General features: G+C 35.9%; 2 protein-coding genes across 3 annotated transcripts; both read right to left on the bottom strand.

Moving 5' to 3' along the window:
* Positions 1-8,228: 8,228 nt before the first annotated feature.
* On the bottom strand, positions 8,229-12,674 carry LOC113298126. Of its 2 annotated transcripts, XR_003334016.1 has the most exons (7): positions 12,433-12,674; positions 12,244-12,287; positions 11,715-11,806; positions 10,435-10,537; positions 9,954-10,147; positions 8,764-9,291; positions 8,229-8,556 (listed from the first exon to the last, which is right to left on the bottom strand). XR_003334016.1 is itself a non-coding variant. In XM_026546800.1 (6 exons), exons 1-6 carry the CDS (start codon positions 12,435-12,437, stop codon positions 8,914-8,916), a joined length of 816 nt encoding a protein of 271 aa, XP_026402585.1. In that variant the 5' UTR covers positions 12,438-12,674; the 3' UTR covers positions 8,229-8,913. The 2 variants fall into 2 exon arrangements, 1 of the variants encoding a protein (XP_026402585.1); XM_026546800.1 differs by having other exon boundaries at positions 8,229-9,291.
* Positions 12,675-12,905: 231 nt separating this feature from the next.
* LOC113298125 (sister chromatid cohesion 1 protein 2-like) lies at positions 12,906-17,964 on the bottom strand. Its single transcript, XM_026546799.1, has 13 exons — positions 17,709-17,964; positions 16,079-16,367; positions 15,972-16,006; positions 15,852-15,892; positions 15,560-15,618; positions 15,000-15,481; positions 14,676-14,787; positions 14,359-14,495; positions 13,988-14,289; positions 13,798-13,831; positions 13,664-13,685; positions 13,415-13,547; positions 12,906-13,278 (listed from the first exon to the last, which is right to left on the bottom strand). Exons 1-13 carry the CDS (start codon positions 17,830-17,832, stop codon positions 13,180-13,182), a joined length of 1,869 nt encoding a protein of 622 aa, XP_026402584.1. The 5' UTR covers positions 17,833-17,964; the 3' UTR covers positions 12,906-13,179.
* Positions 17,965-25,152: the final 7,188 nt, after the last annotated feature.

Here is a 25,152-nt window from a genome sequence, read left to right as displayed (position 1 = left end):
GTACACGGTGGTAGACAACGTGAAAGCTTGCTACAAAGAAAGTGAAACCTGGTAGTTGATAATCCTTTGGTAAACAAATCATAAAGCTGATGCTCGGTAGCAATATAACACAACTGTAGATGTCCAGATGATATACGCTCTCGAACAAAGTGATAGTGAATTTGAATATGCTTGGATCTGGAATATTGAATAGGATTGATAGCAAGATAAGTGGCACTAATATTATCACAATACAGAACTGGTGGATGCTGTAAATAGGAACCCATATCATGCAGCAAATACTGAATCCATGTGAGTTCAGCAGATGTAGAGGATAAAACACGATACTCAACTTCGGTACTGCTAGTAGAAGCAGTTTGATGTGGTATTAGAGAAAGAAAGCAATGCAGAGATTGTTGTAGGTTAAGAAATAAGAGAATTGAATAATAAGAAGAATAAGAAACAGAGAAAAGTAGATGAAGAAGGAGATAGTTTTGATAATAATCGATTATAAGTGTGTCTAAAACAATAATAAGACTAGCCTTTATATAGGCTTGATAAAATAACTAAACTAGTAAACTTGAAACAAAAAGGAAATCTAAAAGAATACTGAAATAGGGAAAGACATAAACTAGGAAAAACTTAGAAGCCAAGCTTCTATGTGGAATCTTCTGGAATGTGTATATGCCCTGCATCAATCCCCCCCCTTCTTGAATGAAACTTGTCCTCGAGGTGTCTGTGCAAATCAACAGTTCATTGTCAGCATGAAAAGTGAAAATTTCCTGCACATTAAATGTGTTTGAAATATTCCAGTCACTTGGCAGATCAATAATATATGCATTATCACTGATCTTCTTTAAAACCTTGAAAGGACCATACTTCTTCATCTTGGTTTTGTTGTAAGTTCCCACTGGAAATCTTTCCTTTCTAAGGTGTATCATTACTAACTCACCTTCTCTGAAAGTCTTCAATCTTTTGTGTTTATCACCATTTTCTTTATACTTTGAATTAGATTGTTCCAGCTTAGTCTTTACTGAATTATGTAGTTCAGTAGCCTTGTCAATGAAAGAATCTGCAGTTGTGCTTGTACTCGCAGTGTTAGGTAATACCACCAAGTCAAGTGTATGATTGGGAACTTTAGAATACACAATTTCAAATGGTGTTCTTCCTGTAGAACGATTAATTGAAGTATTGAAAGCAAACTCCATATGAGGTAGTAATATATCCCACTGCTTGCTATTGTCCATACATTTAGCTCGAATGAGATTACCAAGTGAACGATTCACTACTTCTGTTTGGCCATCAGTTTGCGGATGTGAAGTTTTGCTAAACTGTAAGGCAGTCCCCAAGCGCATCCATAGAGTCTTCCGAAAGTATCTTAAGAACTTAGTATCTCTGTCAGAAGTTATGGATTTTGGCACTCCATGTAAGCGTACTATTTCTTTGAAGAATAAGGCAGCAACATTCGATGCATCAGTGGACTTCTTAAAGGCAATAAAGTGAGCCATTTTAGAATAACTATCAACTACGACCATTACAGAATCATTACCTCTAGCAGTACGAGGTAAACCAAGTATAAAATCCATACTTATATCAACCCAGGGTGCATCAGGAACTGGTAATGGAGTATAAAGTCTTGTATTTTGAACGGTACCCTTAGCTCTCTGACAGATCATGCACTTTTGTACAAATTTTTGTACGTCACGTTTTAAAGAAGGCCAATAAAACCTTTCTTCTACAAGTGTGATGGTTTTATCTCTTCCAAAGTGACCACCAAGACCACTACCATGTAATTCACGCACAAGATGTAAGCGTAGAGAACCTTTTGGAATACATAAACGATTACCTTTAAAAATAAAACCATCTTGTATTAGAAAATCATCAACTTCATGACTTTGAGAACTGCATTGGTTCCATAATTTACCGAAATCATCATCTTCAGGATAAATGTCTTTGATGTAATCAAACGCAAAACTCTCATTACGAATTGTTGTTAGTAGATGACATTTTATACTTAAAGCATATGCAACTTGATTCAACTTACCACTTTTGTGCTTCACAGAAAATGTGTATTTGTTGATTGTAGCTAGCCATCGATCATGCATTATGTTAACTTTAGCAGAAGTGTTCAAAAATTTCAATGCATGGTTGTCAATATTGACAACGAATTCTCTATGGATCAGATAAGTATGACATTGCTTCAGGGCTTGGACAAGGGCAAGTAACTCCAATTCATAGGTAGACCACTTCTTTTGTGTCTCTGAATTCTTCTCACTGTGATATGTTATTGGATGACCTTCTTGTGATAAAACGGCGCCAATTCCAACAATGGAAGCATCGCAATCTATCTCAAAAGGTTTGTCGAAATTTGGTAAAACAAAAATTGGTGCAGTACAAAGTTTTTCCTTCAGAGTATTAAATCTTATGTCCATTGCTTCTGTCCATTCAAACTTTTCTTTCTTGAGGCAGTCAGTTAGTGGTGCAGAAATAGTGCTAAAATTCTGCACAAATCTTCTATAAAAGGAAGCCAAGCCATGAAAACTTCGTACATCTCGAATAGAGGTAGGAACTTGCCATTCTTTAATTGCTTGAAATTTAGAAGGATCGACATGTATGCCTTCATTAGATATCACATACCCCAGAAATGTTACTGATGAAGCCATGAATGTGCACTTCTTCAGATTAACATATAAGTAGTTATCAGCAAGTACTTGAAATACTTGTGACAGATGATCAAGATGTTCTTGCTCACTTCGGCTAAAAATCAAAATGTCATCAAAATACACAATAACGAATTTACTAAGAAAGGGTTGGAGAACCCGATTCATGAGTCGCATAAATGTACTTGGTGCATTAGATAGTCCAAATGGCATGACAAGCCATTCATATAAACCTTCACGAGTCTTGAATGTTGTCTTCCATTCATCTCCTTCTCGAATTCTTATCTGATGGTATCCACTGCGTAGATCCAATTTTGTGAAGATAATAGAACCCGAAAGCAAATCAATCATGTCTTCAATATGAGGTATAGGAAATCTATAAGAAATTGTAATTCGATTTAAACTTTTGCAATCGATACACATCCTCCATCCACCATCCTTTTTGCTAACTAAGAAAGCATGGCAAGCACAAGGGCTGGTGCTAGGTCGTATTAATCCTTTTTGAAGTAAATCATTTACTTGTCCTTGCAAAATTTCATGTTCTGTAGGACTCAACCTGTAATGTGCTTGATTAGGTAGAGAGGATCCTGGAATGAAATCAATACAGTGCTGAATATCCCTTAATGGTGGTAGAGTAGTTGGTAACTCATTTGGAAATAAAACACTATAGTGAGTTAACAAAGGCTGAACTTTGTCAGGAAACTCAATCATAGGTTTAGATTCTTCATGGGAGTTCAAAGAATGCTTTTGTTGTAGATAATGGACTATAGTAGCTACAACAACACTTGTTTTTTCTTCACAACATTCTCGAATATCTGTAGATGATTTTGATGGACACAGAATTTTTGTTTTCCCATTATGATTGAAAGTATAAGTATTATCGAAACCATTATGTACTGCTTGAAGATCATACTTCCAGGGTCGACCAAGAAGAAGATGTGTTGCAGTCATATCAACAACATCGCAAAGAACTGAATCTTCATAACCTTCAAATTTGAAAGTTACATAGCACTGGTGAGTAATATCTTGAGTAGTTGATTTATTAACCCATCCTACAGAGTAAGGCGCTGGATGAGGATGCACTGGAAGACCAAGATTTTTAACCACGTGAGTAGCAACATAATTTTCAACACTTCCACCATCAATGATCATATTACAAATTTTACCACCAATATAGCACTTTGATCGAAAAATATTGTGCCTTTGAGAAGGACATGGTTGTGTAAGAAGAAGTGGACGAATCATACCAACAAATTCGTCTTCATCTTGAGTTTCAGGTGAATCTTCTTCATCGAGTTCATTAAAATCATCATTGACTTCATTAATGAACTGAGTATCTCCAATAAAAGCATTAATTTTCCGACATTCACTAGACGTATGTCCAGGTTGTAGACATTTATTGCACCTGTCTCCTCGAAACTTGGCATAAGCATTATTGTTTTGTTGTTGTGGTGGAAATTGTTGTTGATTTATGCTAGGAAAACGATTTCCAGAAGTAGCAGCAATTCGATTTTGTTGAACTTGAGTCTGTTGAACAGCTTGAATCTCCATTGGAGTTGGCAAAATAGGTGCAGTATTCAACGGAGGAGGCATGTAAGGTGTAGTAGAGGCTGGTTTACGATAAGCATGACTATTATCATCTTGATACGAAGACTTTGAATAATACATTGGAGGAACTTCTTGAGAAAAATTTGGAGAAGAAGTATTAGGTCTATAATTACCTTGGGAACGACTTTGTCTAGGTTGGGAGATCTTAGCTGAGCGAAGGAGTCGACGTTCAATTTTAATCGCCTGTTGAATAGCTTCAACCATGGTGAATACTAACTGAACCATTCCTTGTTGAATCAAATTATTCAAACCCTCCACAAATCTTGCTACTAGTTGTTCTTCTGATTCATGCAGTTCATTCCGAGAAAGAAGATTATAAAATTCTGCGACATATTCCTCGACTAACCTTGCTCCTTGTCTACAGTGTTGAAGTCTAATAAACAACTGTTGTTTGTAATCTTTTGGAAGAAATTTAGCTCGCAATAACTTGCACATGCGATCCCAAGTACGAATAGGAGGCTTAGAAGAGTTCACTCTGTCATCACACAATCTTTCCCACCAAGCAGCAGCACCTCCTTTAAGTTTATATGCAACAAGTCGAACTTTAGAATGGTCTGGAATCTCCATAAATTGAAAGAAAGCCTCAACTTCATAAAACCAATCTAAAAGCTCTTCAATTCTGAAACTACCATTAAAACTTGGGATGTTAGCCTTCAATTTGTATTCGGGTAGAGAACTGTAAGGGTTTTGTGAAGACTTAAGCCTTTTGTCTTCAATCCAAATCTTTTCTTGATGTTCTTCTTCATTATCTTCATCCTCACTGTCATGAGTTTGAATAATAGAACCCTTCTTTGGGGTACAACCGATAAATTATTCGTGTTGTAGAGTTCTTTTAATCTTTTGCATAATGTCATCAGGAATATCATCTTTGTGCACAAACAGATTCTTCTTTGATGATGATGGTTTCTTTGCTTCAGCCAGGAGTTTTATAGTTTCTTCATCTTCAATCTTTAGAGTAGTGACAAATTTATCTAGAATCAGATGAATATCTTCAAACTTCTTTTCAGTACTGTTAACTGTTCAAAGCAATTTTTTTCTAACTTTGATAAGTTATCTGAAACCGTAGTAATGTTGGTGTTAATTGCAGCTATACCAGCATTAGCAGAATTACTAGCAGTCGTACTTGTAGTAATAATATTGGTAAGCTTGGTGATAGCAGCGTCCAAAGCTTCTTGAGTAACGGTGCTAGCCATAGATGATTTTTTTTTTGTAAGAAAGTAGGGTTGCGAAAGCGATTTAAACATGATCTAGTAAAAGTTGAAAAACCTAAACTAAGCGGATGATACCAATTGATGTGGTATTAGAGAAAGAAAGCAATGCAGAGATTGTTGTAGGTTAAGAAAGAAGAGAATTGAATAAGAAGAAGAAGAAACAGAGAAAAGTAGATGAAGAAGGAGATAGTTTTGATAATAATCGATTATAAGTGTGTCTAAAACAATAATAAGACTAGCCTTTATATAGTCTTGAGAAAATAACTAAACTAGGAAACTTGAAACAAAAAGGAAATCTAAAAGAATACTGAAATAGGGAAAGACATAAACTAGGAAAAACTTAGAAGCCAAGCTTCTATGTGGAATCTTCTGGAATGTGTATATGCACTGCATCACAAATGGTTGCTTTTTAGATCCCCATGAAATAAGATTTTTGCCTAAGAAAATGCAATAACCTGTAGTAGAGCGAGAAGTCTCCGGATCACCTCCCCAATCAGCATCAGAAAAAGCTGTGAGTTGCATAGGATTGTTGCGCCGAAAAGAGATTCCATGACCAAGTGTGCCTTTTAGATATCGAAGTATACGCTTCACAGCCATGAAGTGAGACTGAGTTGGTCGATGCATAAACTGACTAACCTGATTAATTGTATAAGTAATGTCAGGTCGTGTCATGTTTAGGTATTGCAATCCTCCAACCAAGCTGCGATATAATGTAATGTCAGGAAATAAAGCAGCATCAGTAGATGATAATTTCGAACGAGGGGAAACAGGAGTATACACCGGCTTGGAATCTGAAAGATCAACCCGTTTCAAAAGATCCAAAGTGTACCTATTATGAGTTAAAACCAAATCCTCCTTAGTTCTTGTAGCCTCCAGACCAAGAAAATAATGTAAGTCCCCCAAATCCGTCATACAGAATTCTTTTTGAAGAGTAGGCAAAAGATTACTAAGACCAACATTATCACTCCCAATGATAATGGTATCATCAATGTATACTAGACTGTTTAATAAACATGGAATGATCAGAATGTGAAGATCTGAATCCAATATCCAAGAGAAAGGCATCAAAGCGATGAAACCAAGCATGAGGAGCTTGTTGCAAACCATAAAGAGCCTTGTGTAATAAGCAAACATGATCAGGATAACGAGGGTCCACGAATCCTTGAGGTTGTTCCATATACACTTCCTGATCAAGTGAACCATGGAGAAACACATTCTTAACATCAAGTTGCTTGATTGGCCAAGAACAAGAGACTACAATGCTTAGAACTAGACGAACTGTAACTGGCTTTACAACGGGACTAAACGTATCATCATAATCAATCCCATATTGTTGTGAGTAACCCTTAGCAACTAATCGTGCTTTCTGTATGTCAAGAAATACATCATATTTTTGTTTCACACGATATACCCATTTAGAACCAATAACATTCATACCAATACGACGAGGAACAAGAGACCAAGTACGGTTGCGCAAAAAAACATTAAACTCTTCAAGCATGACTTCCCACCATTCTTTGAATTTAGATGCAGCAGTAAAACAAGTAGGCTCAGAGGGAAGTGAAGAAAATTGAGCTGCAAAACACTGTAATATCGGATATCTGGTAGAAAAACAACCCTTAAAGCTTCTGGGTTGAATAGTATGGTCCTTGAGTCTAGTAACCATATGATGAGTATTAGCAGTTGACTGAGGAGGCTCCTGTACATTAGGCAAGTCTGTTGTAGATGTAGGTAGAGAAGTAGAAGCAGAAGCAGAAGATGCTGAAGATAATTGATCAGAAGAGAGTGGAGCAGTGGAAGATGCTATAGGAGATGACATTTGGGAGGAAGTCGAATTTGTGTCAGAAAATGAGAGACGTCGAGGAGTTAATAATGAAGAAGAAGTTTCTGATGATGATAAAGAAGATGTGGAATTTGAAGGAAAAACAGGAGCAGAAATTATAGGAATCGAGTGCACAGGATAAGATGGAACTGGAGTAACACAAATTTCAGAAGAAGGAAAAGATTGCGATGAAGGGGAAGAGGAAATATGTGTTGCAGTAATTGAATTTGGCCAGGCGAAAAGAGTACCAGTAGCCGCATTAGACTTGAGAGTAGGAATTATAGTGCTAGCATTAGTAGGGTATGGGAAGACAAACTCATCAAATATGCCATGATGAGGTATATAGACTTTGTTGCTCTTGACTTCTAGGCATTTATAACCTTTATGTCTATCACTATAACCAATGAAAATACAGGGGAGAGTTTTGGGCTGTAAAGTGATGTAAAAGAGGATAACAACGACATCCAAAAGCCTTTAAAAATGTATAGTCAGGCAAACAATGATGAGTAACAGAATATGGAGAGTCGTTGGTTAAAGTAGGAGTAGGGAGTCGATTTATTAAATAAACAGCAGTTGCATAAAACTCTTGGGAAGACCACTTTGAAGCATTAATGCTCGTCCAGTTTCAGTGATATGACAAATCTTTCGTTCAACAAGGATATTTTGTTGAGGCGTGCTAGGACAAGAAGATTGACTAATGATTCCTTGCTCAGTTAAAAAGGATTTTAAGGGTTCAGCATATTCAGTGCCACCATCAGTTTGCAAGACTCTTATGGTGATAGAAAATTGTTTTTCAACCATAGCTTTGAAGTTAAGAAAGCAACGAAACACTTGTGTTTTGTCAGGCAGAAAATATATCCCAGAGAAACGAGAACATTCATCAACAAACAAAGAAAATAGCGAAAACCAGAATTAGATAAGAATGGTGCAGGACCCCAGAGATCCGAATGTATAACAGTGTCAATTTTATTAGAATAAGTAGTTCGAGAAGAAAAAGGAAGACGATGATGCTTAGCACCAGCACAACTAGAGCAAATAGAGCTAGTAAAAGAGGAACTAGAATCTAGTGATAAACTTGACATAAGAGACTGAAAAACTGCATTGTTTGGATGACCTAAGCGCATATGCCACACTGTTGGACTAGTGTGAATGCCAATGGTAGTAGCGGAGGAAGCTGGGACAGATGATGACTGAGATTGAGAGGAAGCACTAGAGATGATAGGGTACAATCCAGCTTCATTCTTGCCTTTGTATAGGAGAGCTCCCGTTAGCCGATCTTGTATACAAAATCCATAACGATCAAATTGAAAAACACAGTCAGAATCACGTGTTAGTTTCCCAACAGACACTAAATTCTTAGCAAGAGAAGGAACATGAAGCGTGTTTTTCAGAGTTAACCGAGAAGAAGGTGAGGTAAGATGCACATCATCAATTCCTGTAATAGGCAATAGTTTACCATCACCAACAAGCACTGTATCATTACCATTGTAGTCAAGACGATTTGTCATTTGAGATGAATCAGACTTCATATGGGCAGAGGCAGTTGTGTCGGCAAACCATTGATTTTCATGCGACATTTGTTGAATCTGCATTGCTGAGAAGGCCTGTGGAAGGTCAAAATTTGGTGTTTGAGTTAGGCGACGACAAGTCTGTGCCGTATGTCCCTTTGTGTTACACCATTGACAAGTAATAACTGAAGATTGAGGTGGCGGACCAAGAAAAGATCCAATATTATTGCCACGACCATAGGATGAGCGTCCATAAGACTGATTTTGGTATCCACCAGAAGGCTGAAAATTGTTACTGCCACGACCGTTACCACTGTGCCATCCATTATTCCAACTTTGATGATTACCATTGTAATTCCAGTTATTTCGACCACCAAACCGAGGATATACACTGTGTCGATGATACTTGAACCCGTTGTCCGCAAATCATGTGAAGAAGGAGAATATTTGAAACCAAAATCCAAAACCAGATGCTTCCTATGATTTGATGAATATATGAGGCCCTGAAAATTAGAAATCCATTAGAGAATAACAGAAATCCGAGTGAAAGAGAAATATTAAAAACAAAAACAGAAACCAACAAAGAAAAGCTTGAAGAAGAACTTTAGTTCATTCCAGCCACAAAAGACACAAATGTTAAAAGTTAACACTACTACTAAATCAGGAAAAGATAAGATATAGAGAACTCCAATCACGATGGTTTTTTATGATTTGAAGTAAGAAAGGTGAAAAAGATTGATGAAAGTTAAAGAAAGAGTATTATTATATGGTCCTCTAAAACCAAATGTTTTCCTATTGCAATCAAGCCTTACCACTCAATTTGCAAAAAGTTTTATTACTCTGTTCTGACCATGATTTTGTTTAAAAACTTTTTCGCATAAGAAAAATCATGCCCGTTGCAATAATTTGGGTATTTTTTTCGCTAGTTACAAAACATATCTGATAAGCATTTATACATTTACAAGAAGCCCTGAATCTCTCTCTATTATTTCATATAAGAAAGCCACCGTTTTCAATTGTTCCATACATGCAAAAATCCTTAAGAACCCCAAGTCTTCTAAGCATACAGACCAAATTTTAAGCTATGCATTAAACTAACATCATTATTTCTTGTCCTGCTACTGTTTTTCTTCTTTCTCAATTTAACATTTATTGGAGCACTTACTTCTTCCAGAAGGTTTTTAACCCATCTCAATGTGTCCTTCCCCATTTTAGAGAGGCGTAAAATTAGACTAGCTTGGGTCTTGTCATTATCTTCAATCTGTCCTCCTTCCAGATCTTCGTTTTGATCGATAAAGAATTCAGTATTGACGAGTTCCGAACTCAGCTTATTGGTATCACCATCCATCAAATGACGGTCTGTACAAATTGCACATGGATATCTCAGTTAGACAAATATATAAATAGTTTATTTCCCTTGGCAACATGCTAAACTGCTGATGAACATAAAAATTTAGGTTGAAAAATATGTCCTGCATCAAATATAGTTCACACTAAATGATGCTCCTGACAGTAGAAAGCTTTAATGTAGATCAGCAAGTAAGTGTCACTTGCACATGTAAATGTTTTCAGGTCTCAGTCCTCGAAAACAAATCAAAACTGAAACATTAACTTCAAGGTCAAAGAATATGAGATGAAGAACTTACGAAGCTTTTGAAGCATTCTCAAGTCAAATTTCTTAGCTATGTGCTCATGACCAACATATGTTGCACGTTCGATGACCAGAGACTTCAAAAGAAGTAGCACGTCCTGGAAAATGTATACAAATCCAAATCAAGAGAAAGTCAATAAACAATAAAAGATAAAGTGCATAGTAAAGTTCAAAAACTGCATCAGTACTGCTGTTTGGTAAAGATTTGCACGCACACCTTATTACTTGACAATCTAATATGCAGTAAAACTTTTGACAAATCAACAAGATGACGTAATTAAAAATCTTTTCCAAGATATAAATCATTATCATAGTCGGCTGATTTTCAATTAGTACATATATGTGTAGCGTAGTGAATGTATGAAAAGCATTCCATTGTGATTCGTGCAAACATCATACTGTTTTTATTTCGGTGATAGCAGTGAAAAATACATTAATTGTGTTTCTATACGACCAATGAAAAGCATTCCATTATGCATATTAACTCTGCAACAGTTACATTAGTCATAACTAATAACTTGGTGATTCATTATGAACCCACAACAATGTCCGAGGAGGAAAGTCACGTAACCGAATCAAAATATCCAAGTTTACTGTTCGTCAAAGGTTAGAGCTCTGAAACACATAGGAATCTTTCAAAAGATCACAGTTTGAAGGATTTTTACTTGAGTCACTACAATATTCGGGTATCAGCCAATTTTGGATGTCATAAATCGTTAACTTATAAACAGGATTACAAGGCTCTAATCACCCCTGAATGCTTAGAAAAACTATTTTCTTATTGAAACATTAAACTTAATTTATTCATCGTTTGAATCATTTACTCAATTTTAAACTCCTCCTCCAACCTAGGACCAAAGAGGAGTACAATAAAGTGCCGTCGAATGAATCATTTACTACTTGATTAAATTGTAGAACTCAATTCCAGTGAAGCTTAGTTTAAGTTGTAGATGGAAGCTGAGAAAATATTCTAAAAATAATTTATTTATAGGATTATTGGTTCCGTGACAAATGTGAATTTTATCTGCAACTAATTTCCTTTACTTCTAGTTCCTCTCCCGAAATATCTTCTCAATCTTCCTCAACAACTTGAAGTAACCACCATAAGAACTGGCTCCATTTTACAATGATCTTGCGACAAGAGTGTTTTTTTTCTTTGGCGAACAATAAACAATGCAAAATCCCATGAACTTAAAAGAATAATTGGAAGATTTCATTTATTTAGCCCAAACAAAAGGCATACAAAGAATAAATGTGGGAGTTAGTCCTACTTACAAGCTCTTTCTCAGGTAGCAAACAAAGCCATAAGATGTCTTGCGGTTGAATCTTTTGGGGAAACTCTTTTGTAATATTTTGGGCCTTCACACCTGCAAGTCATTAAAACCAACATTCTATGATGTAAATCAACTTCCCAACCATAAAAACAAGAGAATTAAGTTCAACATATAGGTAGTAATGAAAACAACTTATAATGCAAAATTCTTCCTTGGTTTAGAGTCTCGAAGAGAACTCAAAACTGAATCACATCGGTTCCTTGGGCAATGTATATGTATAAACTCTATCTTCTACAGTCTAGACAAAACTTCAGTTTTAAATTGCAAATTTTTTTGCAACAAAATAGTAAATAGGTTTAATGCAACAATCATGATAACCCCCAGTAGGAAATAGGAATCCAAAAGCTTTTCAAGATAAGTCATTTGTAAAAACATACACAATACTTTTGATGCAGAGAAAGCTAAATTGTATCTACAATAACACTAAGTAAAAATAAGAAAAGAGAATAGATGGTTCGCGACGGCCTTACTAGATCCTAATGGTTTAGAAATTGGGTAGCTGGATCGTTTCATCCTGCAAAACATTAAGAACGAAAAGGTTAAATTTCTGAAATTTGAATAAAAATCCCATATTTTCATAAACCCTAATAATTTGTCTATCTACAAACTTTATCACAAACAACCTTAATGGACAAAAAAAAATCGAGCAAATGAAATACCCCATATCTCCGGCAAGGTATAATGAATCAAAGTTTGAATAAACTAAGCGCCAATTTAAACTCCAAGGTGGCAGCTGTGTGGCGGCGGTGGTGATGGTGCTCGACAGTCGACACTGTGTACGAGTACGAAGAAGGAGAGAGGAGACGGGGAAACTGTAAACAAAGAAGGAGAGAGAGGAGACAGGAAAAAACTGGATTTCGCAAAGGCAAACACCTCGCTATACGGTGTGAACTAATTGTTTGGTCAAGGAATATGCATGTTATATAATCGACACTGTATTTCTGGTGCATCGCCTGGGTCGCCTGGGTGTGTTGAGATGCACTCGGACAATAGACACCTTCAACTCAGCTCCGATTGGCGACCAGTTACCTGGGACGTGCCTACGATCAAGCATCTATTGCCGTCAGAAATCTAGGATTTATATGGCTTTTCTAGCTACAATTACAATTTAAATACTGTGTGTTGAGTGGAATTGAAACACATCTGCAATGTGATATATCATAATGTACGCAATTTAAGAACTCAAAACTTCATATACTACAAAAGGCAGGTCTTTAGATTTAAAGACCCGGGGTCACTACTAGTCTCTACAGTTAATTAACATTATTCCACCTGGATACAAAGGTAACAACCATGGTATCAGTGATTACTTTCTACAACTATACATGTTACTCCTTGCTAAACCTAAGTCTGCATCAGTGCATGTTAAACTTATCTCTCCTCCTATGCTACTACGACCACCAGCTCTAGAGATTTTCTTCAGTTTGCAGAGTTGCTGGCATCAATACTATGTCATCATATGGAGCTTCTTGCTTCACATTTATCATATCCAATGTCTTCAACACCTGCAATGCAATGTTCTCGTTATTTGATTTCAAATTAACATTTCTGGCACTGAATTGTGTAAATAATCGACAGTTGATGGGACTTTATCCAAATGACCGGAATAAATGATAATAATAGTTAAGCAAACTGTCGTACCAGTATTTCATAGAACAGCTTAGCACTTTCCCTTTTTGTCCTGCCTTTAAGCATTGGTTCCAAACTTAAAACTTCCTTCTCGTTTTGTCCCTTTTTACTCTGAAAGCTTTCAGACAGATATTTGGCCAATTTTCTGTACAACACAAGTTTGTAAGTTGTAAGTTGTAAGTTGTAAATAGAGAACATAAACCATCAAAACAGACAGAATCACACAACTATGAAAACAATAGACAAGCTTTGCTAGCTTACCTTGTGGTAACTGACAATTCACCTAGACATCAGCAAAAAAAAAAAAAAAACATATAACCAGATTAATAAAAAATAATTAAAAATCTTTAAAGCTGAGGATACATAAACACACTGTTTTTTCAGCAGTCTCGTACCTGACTTTTGATGGTCTTCATGCTGGCCTATTTCCTGCAAATGCGACATATTGTCACAAACGAAAAATTCAACCATAAAAAAGATCCCTTAAAGCCATATGCCCATGTATTGGGAACCTAGAATCCGTCCTGTGTTTCGGTAATAACAATAAAAGGACAAATCACAACTGAAGCTACTAAATACTTCTACCTCATCTGTCAGATTAAGCCCAAGGTCTGGGATCTCAGTTGCAGCTTTCTTTTCTGCTTCACTTCCACTGAAAATTTCAGCTCCATTTTCGCCAGATACCCTAGACGTGGTGCACTTAACTAACCCAACAGATGCCAAAGGTGGGGGATCAACATAACTTTCCTCCATGTCTACATGCTGTTCCGAATATTTGGATTGTGTCTCATGTACCTTCTCTGTCGAGTTGTTAGAAGCTTTATCCGCTTCAACTTGTTGGACCTTATATTTCTTTTTGTAGAAGAGGTCCTCAAGCCAAGAACAACCTGTAATCAGAAGTAGTGGTAAGTCCTGGATAGCCCAAGCAATTTTAAAAGAATACATCGTGAACTTACCAAGAATCAAAGGCTTCGTAAAGTCCTGACAGAGTTTGGGAACTGTGTTGGCTCTCCAAGTGCCTAGAGCAGTCACTGGAGCTTTTCTCCGCTTAAATACTAATGAACTTGAGTCATATATGCTTTGCTTGATTACTCTGTAAGGGTCAAAGATGAGATAATATGTGCAATTAGTCCTATGAGCGTGCCATTGGTATTTCATTTAAAGAACATCCTAAAGAAAACAGCAAGAAGATTGTACCCACAATAAGGTAATCCAGAAGCGATTACTTCCAGCAGGAAATATTACTTAAATGTAAAGGCTGTGGCAATCTTACTCATTTGGTAACACTGCAGTGTCATCCCATACAACTTTTCGCTTCCTTGTTCTTCTACCTTGGTCCTTCCTAGCGGGAGTTTGAACTCCAACGACCTCTGGGGTAGCATCACCTAACAAAGATGGTCAAGACATCAATGCAAAAAATAATATAATTTCAATTTCAGCTTGGCTTTTGATTCCCCATAGATAAGTAACACTCAAGCTATAACATTATCGATAGCAGGAAAGAACAATGTTCTTAGCCTATAGCTAATTATGTAAACATAACCGTCATTCAAAGAATAATTTCAGCATAAAAACCCATTTGAGAAAGTATATATACCTTGATAACCTAATATGTTCGACAACTTGTCAGCACATTTGTCTATTGGTGAAGCTACTGGATGGTTTTTACTAATATCATGAGGTTCCCCAAGACCAGGCAGTCTAATCTCCAAATTCTTGACCTGACGCTCTTTCTTACTACTCATTTCATCAACTTGTCTACTCGGCGTCCGAGGTTCATCGATTTCAACAGACATTTCAAGGTCTGGGCATCCCTCTTCTTGAGGTAGCTGAACACTTAGAAGATTTTCATTCCCAGGCGGTGTCATCTCCATCGAAATAATCCGTTCCTCGTGATTATTCATTTCGATATTTTGTTTACTGGGAGTAAGAGGTTCATCTGCTTCAGAGAACATTTCAAGATCTGCATAATCTTCTTGAAGAAACTGAAGGTTTTGAAGCTTCTCGATGCTTGCATGTGATCCACTTCGTGCCGGGCTTAGTCTCACTCCAATGTCCACCGCCAGAGACAAAGGAGGACTGTAGCAAAAATAAAGATGTCACCACCAAAATATCCTTTTAGTGTCATGGAAAGACAACATGGGGTAGACTACATACTCTTCAATTGGTGCATTGTGAGAACTACTGGCAAAGGAAGCTGTGCCCTCCTCTTGATACTGAAAATAAACACAAAACAAGGTAGCAGTTAGTTATCCGCCAAAGGTGGTCAATTGTGGACAAGAATCCTGCTAAAGCACTAATCCAGGAAATTCATCGTGCTGTTTGTCAATTCATAGAGGAAATTAAATGCCTGGCACATTCGTTTTCAAAAACAAGGTGCTACATCAAATGATTAATAACATGAAGAATGCTAGAGATAAGCCTAGAAAACATATAATTCCAAAAGTACCTTGTCCAAAAAGTAAGCATTTCTTGCAATTTCCCATGCTTCTATTTGATCAAAAGAAAAATGTTTAGTCGGAAATGGAAAGTAAAGTCAATATTGGACAGGAAGTTAAGATTTGGATACCTTCTAGTGTTTGCTCGTTGGTTTTTGATTTCTCCCTGAAAATTAGCGAAAACAATTTATTGCCGTTTGGTCCGTGAAACATAATTTAAACACAGTTAAAGTCTTACCTGCTAAAATCCTGCTCTAAAACATGATCTGATCTTCCAGTCACATCTTCTACAATTTCTAAATTAAAAGCATCAAGTGCGAATGTGTCTGGCAGAGTGATAGCAGAATGTGGGGCACACATGGATTCCTTGGGTAACTTATCTTTTTTGTACATGTTGATTCTAACAAGACAATCCTGACAATCATCAAATAGATACTCGACTTTCTTTGAGTATATCCTGACCACACCAAGAAGAAGGTAACCCAGTACTCTATACGTGACAGTATATTCATTTAGAACGATTTCATCTGCAATAAATGCCAAAAAAACATATAAGTTAAGTTGGTTAAAAACGTAGACAATTGAACCGAACAGTTCGAAAAAGTAATACAATATTTCCAACTTCAGATATAAGACAGATAAATTTAATTGTCAGTATAGCAACTTAACTATAGACTAAATACATCATGATTCATGATACTGATATTCGACTTTCTTCAAGAAAAACTAGACAGCAGAAACAAAGAAGGTCAAATGTAAAAGCATCCGACTTAACAACATAGAGATGCAAACATTCATCAAAGTACTAGGGAAAACAGTATGATTTACCAACAAACTCAAAGAACACGCCAGCCGAGCCAAAGGCAGCAAATTTGAAGGCTAAGAACCACCATAAACCCAAAGGCACATTGTAACAGTACAGGATGGACTTCAAATAACTCTAGTACCATATACCCATTGCATCATCATCAGTCTATAAAACTTGCAACAGGCCTACATCAGCTAGTTAAATAGTACTTCAATCCAATGGGGTAATTACATCGCTAGAATCTAGTTACTCGGGATACTGGATGTGCTTTCTCTGGCATAACTCGATGAACTTGATCATCTTAAATGAAACCCTATCTAGCTTCCTAGCCTACATCTACAGGTTTCAAGATATACAAAGAGGAAAAAGCTACCCCAAAAACATTACAATGTAATGTTCCACATTGGAATAAACTATGCCATGTCCTACTATAAACCCTCATTTTCCTGCTAATCCAACCTAATTAGTACAACTTGCCCCACAAAACCCCTAAAAACAAAGTTTAAGGGGGTTGTAACTAGTTTTAAAGATTCCCAGTGAGAAATTCTTCATAGTAGTGCACAAAACTAAAGCAAATCCTTTAAAAACCCATGAAAATACAACTTAAGTGTGATTTACACAAAGAAACAGGAACAAAGTCAACGAAGAGTTATCCTCACACTAACAATGAAACACAAAGGAGATCCTAAAAAGGAAGATAATTTAACAAAACAAAACCCTATAAATCGTACTGAAAATGTTCCATCTAAACCCAATTCACAGTAAACCCACATTATTAATCTCCATAACCAACATTTAATCCCACCACAATTCTCAAAAATTTTATACTCAAAATTTTCCACCAAAACCAAATTCACATAAAACCCAGAAAATTAAACTCCCTTAACAACATTCTGTCCCACTAATTTCTCAAAACCTAAACTAAAAATCAAACAGCGGTTCTCTGTCCAGCGTAAACTACTTCAAAAATAGAAAGATTTAATATTTTTTTTTGCAAACAACCAAACAAAAAATTGAACTCGAAAAGATGAGAAGAGAAGAAGGGAATGTGAAATATTACCAACAGAAGAAGAGATATCAGTCTGAGCAATTTGTTCTTTCTTAAGTTTTTTATGAAAATAAGCCGCAACCCATATAGCTCTTAATGGTCCATTTCTGGAAAGAAGACACTGTGAATAGAACATCTCCTCCCCCCTTTCTTTTCCTCTTACTTTACTACGAAATTCTCACTTCTTCTTTGAAATTCAAATGCTTAACACACAGAAATTTTGGTGGTTGAGATTAGTGAGTGAGTGAGAAGAATGCAGTTTGTTCCATAAGGCGTTGTTGGAAGAAAAGAAGGAAGATACAAAAAACAAAATTTAACTGGTACAAGATGTGGAATTTACCAGTAATACCCCTGTCATTTGTGTTAATTCAAAATTTGAATTTTAAGATTCCTTTTCTAGATTCTTAAAAAGGGGCGAGTGTGTACGAGAAGCCACGATGGATTATGGGATTTAGTGTGGTGTTTACTTTTAAGGCCATGGTGAATGTGTGACAGTTACGAGTACTGTACGAGGGCTATGATATATGAAGCGCTTATGGATATTCAAGATGCTAGATTTGGGTGTCTTTACTATGAAGACTTTTATTTTTTAATTCTTAATTTGGTTGCGAGATTCAGATGTACAGATTTTGATTGATTCTTCGATTCCTTCTCTGTCAGTTTTACTGGCAAGTTTGTTGGAATTGCTCTTAATTTCTTTATATAAAGATTATTTTTTGAGGGTGGATCCCCTTAGGCCAAGCACGGCGCAACATTTCACTTAGCTATAGCTTAATTGAAGCTAACGGAAATGTGTATGTAAATGCACCTCATGCTAATTGTGGCAAATAGAAATTCGGTTTTCCTTTTTTTCTTCAAATTTTATTTGTGACTAATCTAATTTAACTAATTTGAGTTCAAGACTCGTACAAAAATTTGGTTGGTAGTCTAGCAACAAGCTGAAAATAATCGATTTAAATAAATGTTGTTTAGCTAAATAAATGTTGAAAATGTTGTTAATTTAAATAAATGTTGTTTATGGTAAAAAAGAATTAAAAGAAAAAAAAATAGAGATAAAATAGAAAAAAAAGTAATTTTACTAAAATAAAATAGTTAAAAATGAAAACATATGAGAATGTCGCTATTCAAAATTACAAGGAAACTGAGTTTTTGTAAAGTAACTTTTCAATTAGCTTAAGGGTGGATCAGATCTGGTCAACTTTTAAGAGTAGAGAAGGGAAATCGCCAGATTAAAACTAAGCGAAGGATTATAGTACTCCCTCCGTCAAAGTTATATAGACGGAAAACCCAAATATCTTAGATTAAGAAAAAGGTTTTGGTTCACAAAAATTCATCTCGTTTCTTGTTTTACCCCTTTATATTGCCAATACTAAAAACATCAAGTTAATTATGGTAACCAAAGAGTATGGCATGCAGGAAATAAAGGTTTCTCAGTGGCAGAGTGTTATAAAGCTTGAGAAGAAAATGGGATTATTTTGTTTCCTCACAAGTGCATTTGGAATCCAAGAATTCCACGGAAAGTAATTTTTTCATCTGGACTTTATGATATGAAGTTGCTCCTACTATGGACTCTTACAGAAATAGGATTATGATAAATGGTTGTTTTTTGTGCAAGAAAGATGCAGAATCAAACCAGCACATTTTCCTCCATTGTGAATTAACAAGGTCAGTTTGACACTATTTTGTGAGTTTTTACAATTTGCAGTGGGTGTTTCATGATTCAGTCAGGAATACAATTTGGGAGTGGACAGAGAAGGAAGGAAATGTTACTTCAGTGAGTAAGAAGATTTGGGATATTTATGCCTTTGCTATCTAGTGGGCTTTATGAATTGAAAGAAATGCTAGGTTGTTCAATCGAAAATACAATACTTTAGATTCAATCATTGACAGCGTGAAGATTATTGTCTTTAATTGGTGTATGGGACTGATATTTTTTATAGTTATTGCATAAATACCGTTATTAATAACTCGGATGTAGTTATGAGAGAGGGTTTTAATTTTTTCTGGGTGTTTTTGTTCTGTTTCAAGCTCTGCTATAATTGAGCTCTTTCCTGTTTCTTCTCAGCTCTTTCACTATCTTGGTGTTAGAGTTTTTTTTAATACATGCGCCCTTTTTGAGTACATTTTTTTTAATGGTGATATCCATGCAAAATGAATAAGGGCATACATGCCAAAAATAACATAGAAAATTAAACATCAAGTTAATATGAACTCCGCCTATCTAGTTGGACAAGCAAAAACCTATTCTCCGCCTATATAACTTATACGGAGGGTGTAATTGGATTTTGTTACAGTTAAGCTATATCGAAGTGAAACTATCAACCATTGTGTTTGGCCTAACACGTTTATTCTCACACTATCTCACACTTTGGGAAATCTCTTTATAAAAATCAGGCAATAACGCATTTGAAACTAATATCTTAAGAATATGTTCGTGTTTAAAAGTTTTGGATATCTACCAAAAATGAACGTTTCCGAAACACCGACCTTGCCATCTACCAATCTGAATTTCAACAGTTAATTTTCAAAGTAGCAGATGGTGGTGTTATATATTTTAGAATATGTTCATTTTTTATATAGAATTTTGTCAGACAAACGTATTCCAAAAATATTAGCTTCATATACGCCAATGTTTGCTTTTTCATAAAAAAATGGTGTCAAAAATATGAGATAACGTGAGAATAAATGTACACGGGGATCCACCATCTTATTTATTACACTATGAGATCTTACAACAATTTATGATATTTGGTTGGTGAAAAATGCTGCTCACTTGTCACCAATGACCAAACTGAGCTTCCAGCTTAGTTAAGGGTTTAAGCGAGTGCATTCAGATGAACCAGAATATAACACGAAACATCGGAATCAAAAAAATACTATAGAAAATATGAATATGTATCTTATGAAAAAGCGGGGGTCTAACAACACCACCCAATATTTCGATTAGCAATCTATGTGGACAAACTCGAATAGACTTTTAAGAGAATCAATAAGACTCAATCAATTAAAAGTATATCAACGAGTTAATATCTCAATCTCTCAATTTGATTGTTACTCAAGCAAATAGAAATCTGCTAATCAAATCAAAGAGAGATAACTTGGACGGTACCAAAGACCAATGTCCAAGGATAAATCAATATCAATGAACAACCAAAGGTTGGATTTCCAATTGATGATCACGAACGCACAACCTGTATTATTTCAATTATATAACAAATATAATGCAGAAAAGAAATAACACAGACACCAGAGATTTTGTTAACGAGGAAACCGAAAATACAGAAAAACTCCGGGACCTAGTCCATATTGAATACACATTGAATTAAGCCCCTACAGACACTAGCCTACTGCAAACTAACTTCGGACTGATCTATAGTTGAACCCCTACCAATCTCCCACTATACAAGGTACAGTTGTACTCCTACGCCTCTGATCCCAGCAGGATGCTACGTACTTGATTCCCTTTGCTGATCTTACCCACAACAAAGAGTTGCTACGACCCAAAATCGCAGGCTTTGACAATAAACAAATATGTCTCACACAGAAAAGTCTATCAAAAGGATAAATCTGTCTCCCACAGATAAACCCTAGGTTTTGTTCCGTTTTCTGATAATAACCAAGGTAATCAGGAACCAATCAATCAATCCGGTCTTATATTCCCGAAGAACAGCCTATATCAATTGATTACCTCACAACAAACTTAATCGACTAACAACTAAGATGCCGTGGAATCACAAACGATGAGACGAAGGGCGTTTGCGATTACTTTTATATCTTGCCTATCGGAGAACTCTCACGATCTCAAGCCAATCAAATCGATTGTACTCGTACGATAGAAAATGCAAGATCAGATCACACAACTACGATAAAAGTAGTATCGGTCTGGCTTCACAATCCCAATGAAGTCTTTAAGTCGTTAACCCGAATTTGAAGAAGAAACTCAAGGGTAATGGAGATCGACTCTAGCGAGCGCACTAGTATCACAGAGATGTGTGGGGATTAAGTTTTCATCTAGCTAGATGTCTCATATATATAGCCTTTCAAATCAGGGTTTTTGCTTAGATATTAAGCAAACTCTATTCACCGTTAGATGAGACCTGATTTAGATTCAAGCTAATATTTCTCAACCGTTAGATCGAAAAACAAAGCTTGACAAACACACATGGTAAACGTGAACTAGGTGTGTGAAACCCAAGCTCAAACGTGTTCGTGTATGTTGGTTCAATACAGTCACCAAAAGGCAAACCATATGAGCTTCTCATATTGACCTGGTTCCTCATCCATCATAACTAGTTCAAATGACTTCAAACGAACTAGTTAGAGAGTCATTCAATTTCTATGAGATCTTATGTAAATACACAAGACACAATTGAAGTAAGATAATTACGATTCGATTGAATAGGCTCAATGAACATTATAGCCACAGTTTGCATTAAGCATTCCTTAGTAATTTAATGTTTATGTTCAGAGCACATCTTTAGATCATAACCTCTTAAGTTCACAAACAAGTTCGCGGACTTAAGCATCGGTTTGAGTTTTCCAAAACTCGGCAGAAAATCTCGGGAAGAGAAGTTCCGCCAGTTCGCGTACTGAGTTCGCGGACTTAACGTCAAACGAGTTATTTGGAAATCCCAGCAGAAATTTTCGGTTTGAAAACTTCCGTCAGTTCGCGGACTGGGTTCGCGAACTTGGCAAGCCAATTCCACAATCCTACCGATTTCTCTTGCTCAACAAAGTTCAAAGAACTTCGGATCAAGGAATACATGGTTATGTAATCTAAACTCTCATTTAAATCATTGAGACATTCTCAGAGAACGCTATCCCAACCGTTATTCACAGATCGTCTTCACGTCAGAGCAATTCTCAACTTAGTGATTGAAAGATGAAGATAAACCTGATCAAAGCGAAACGCTTTACCAACACATGATTTCGATTAAAAGATAAGCATTGAATACTCAGATCGAAATGACACATGTGTTTGATCTAGTCTAGGACTTGGCAAGCCAATTCCACAATCCTACCGATTTCTCTTGCTCAACAAAGTTCAAAGAACTTCGGATCAAGGAATACATGGTTATGTAATCTAAACTCTCATTTTAATCATTGAGACATTCTCAGTGAATGCTATCCCAACCGTTATTCACAGATCGTCTTCACGTGAGAGCAATTCTCAACTTAGTGATTGAAAGATGAAGATAAACCTGATCAAAGCGAAACGCTTTACCAACACATGATTTCGAGTAAAAGATAATCATTGAATACTCAGCTCGAAATGACACATGTGTTTGATCTAGTCTATAAAGCATACGACTTTTGTCTCATAAGAAGTAGGAGATATAATAGATAGACTTTCGAGTGATAGATAAGTTCAAGTCTTCACATACCTTTTTGTTGATGAAGTTCCACGGTTCCTTGTGCAGATCTTCGTCGTTTTTGTTGAATCGCCATGAAGTCCTTGAGCTCAACTACACTTTTCCTATCCTAGTCCGAGACTTAGCTAATAGGCTAGAACTCAAGATTTATAGTTTTGATCACTAACATTGACAAACATGCTTGATATAGAAACGCATGCGAGGTTGACCGAGCTATGCTCTAACAATCTCCCCCTTTGTAAATTTTAGTGACAAAACTATTAATACATATGAAATACAAAAAAGATAAACTTGAGTGGCTCTTATTCCATAGTCTAATCTTCAACGTTCCTTGAAATCTTCGTCCTTCCAAGTACTCCAATGATCCCAAAGGTTGTAAGTTTAGCATCACCGTTGTTGAAGATCCATAGCATAAATAATGAGAGAAATCGAGACTCACGATCATTATTAAACAATGTCATAGTACTATTATGAATATCAAAGTCCAATTGCATCACGACTTTAACAATAATACTATGGTGATATGTATCACTCCCCTTTAGTCGATACTCTATCTCGATCATGGAAACCACTCCCCCTACACAATGATCCGAAAACCATATGTATTATGTAGTGTGAATTACAATATTTCTCCCCCTTCCACAGCCGCACTCCCCGCAAGATATTACCATTAAGCACAAGTTCAAAAGAACTCTTCCCCATTTGATGTCATTCCCAAGAGAACAACAAGCGACCTTAACTTCAAAAGAAAAGAAGGATTTGATTGGACACCAAAAATCAAAAAGATGATCTTTTATATCCAAAACTCAACCAAGTTAACCACAAGTAAACCCATGATTAACTCAATTGGAATATGCAATTAAATCAAACCCACAAAAGTGATCAATTTAATTGAATGTTCTCATCATAAGTAAACCTACGGAGCGACAAGCTACAACTAAGTTAATCATATGGAGGTGACTACTTAATTGTTCAAATACTCAACATAAGGAAAACCTTACGGAATATTAGGATACTCTACATAAGGAAGGCCTTACTGAATATACAAGACTATATTAACCAATAAAACACGATAGTGTAGTCATTCATATACTCAACACAATGAGTTATGGAATATATGAAAGCTCAACTAGATTAATTACAAGAGAACCTATAATTAATCTAATTGGAATACGAATAACCAAACTAATTACCGAAGTAATCAATTTAATTATTTTGGGCTCAACACAAGAGAACTTATGGAACCCCGATTAAGTTATCAAAGAGATGACAACCTTAACCGAACATGCACTCAACATAAGTAAGAAGAAAAGAAGACTTATGGAGTACAAAACTAAATAACCAAACGAGTTGATTAATTTAGTTTCATATGCTCAACGTTTAGCATCTTATGGAACGACCAACAAATCCAACATTAATCGACTTGGTTTTAAGGTGCTCAACATAAGACACATAACGGAACCTTCACGGTTTTTCATAAGAAAGACCAAAACCGTGGATACACAAGGATCAATTCTATCTTTGCATCACAAAGTAACATAATAGACTTTATCCTTGCAAAACAAACGATCACATCCTATTTTTCATCAAATACATGATTGCATAGGCTTAACGTTTGTAAATGTCAAAAGTCGATTCGTTCTTAAACCCATACGAATATTGATCATAAACGACTTTACTTTTGACACAATATGGGACCTTCAAGTTCACGGACGCAAACAATACATATCCCATAACAATATTGCAATATATGAAACAAATAAAATATTGCAATAATAATCATCCTCATAATATTTTTAGAATTTTAACCAAAACCTAAAAAATAACAAAAGAGAATGAAACAAAATATAGCTATGTGTAGTCACAATCTTGGCTATCAAAACACTAGTTATTCTTCCAACTAATCCAAAAAGAAGACTTCCTAGGCATCTAAACCTCTTGAAAATCATTTCACTTACCTTGAATATTCTTCTCATATTCCCTCTATTCTTCAAGCTCATTTTCGATTAGATCAATCCTTGATTCAAGATTATCCATTTTCTCTTCAAGTCTTTTAGAAGAACCTTCAAGTTCATTTTTCAGAG

Source organism: Papaver somniferum, chromosome 7, assembly GCF_003573695.1.
Source record: "Papaver somniferum cultivar HN1 chromosome 7, ASM357369v1, whole genome shotgun sequence".
NCBI classification, from domain to species: Eukaryota; Viridiplantae; Streptophyta; class Magnoliopsida; order Ranunculales; family Papaveraceae; genus Papaver; species Papaver somniferum.
The sequence above is the reverse complement of the archived record's forward strand: the minus strand, read 5'-3'. Positions and strand labels throughout refer to the sequence as shown.

What these genes read in the sequence shown, in the direction of transcription:
- LOC113298126 (XM_026546800.1), bottom strand. An exon ending in TGCTACCTGAGAAAGAGCTT is followed by an intron (nt 10,538 to 11,714) that starts GTAAGTAGGACT and finishes TACATTTTCCAG; the next exon opens with GACGTGCTACTTCTTTTGAA. An exon ending in TTAAAAACCTTCTGGAAGAA is followed by an intron (nt 9,292 to 9,953) that starts GTAAGTGCTCCA and finishes TCTAATTTTCAG; the next exon opens with GGCCTCATATATTCATCAAA.
- LOC113298125 (XM_026546799.1), bottom strand. Translation starts at nt 17,832, where the DNA reads ATGTTCTATTCACAGTGTCTTCTTTCCAGAAATGGACCATTAAGAGCT. An exon ending in CACAATGCACCAATTGAAGA is followed by an intron (nt 15,482 to 15,559) that starts GTATGTAGTCTA and finishes TTTTTGCTACAG; the next exon opens with TCCTCCTTTGTCTCTGGCGG. An exon ending in GAATTGTCAGTTACCACAAG is followed by an intron (nt 13,548 to 13,663) that starts GTAAGCTAGCAA and finishes TGTGTTGTACAG; the next exon opens with AAAATTGGCCAAATATCTGT.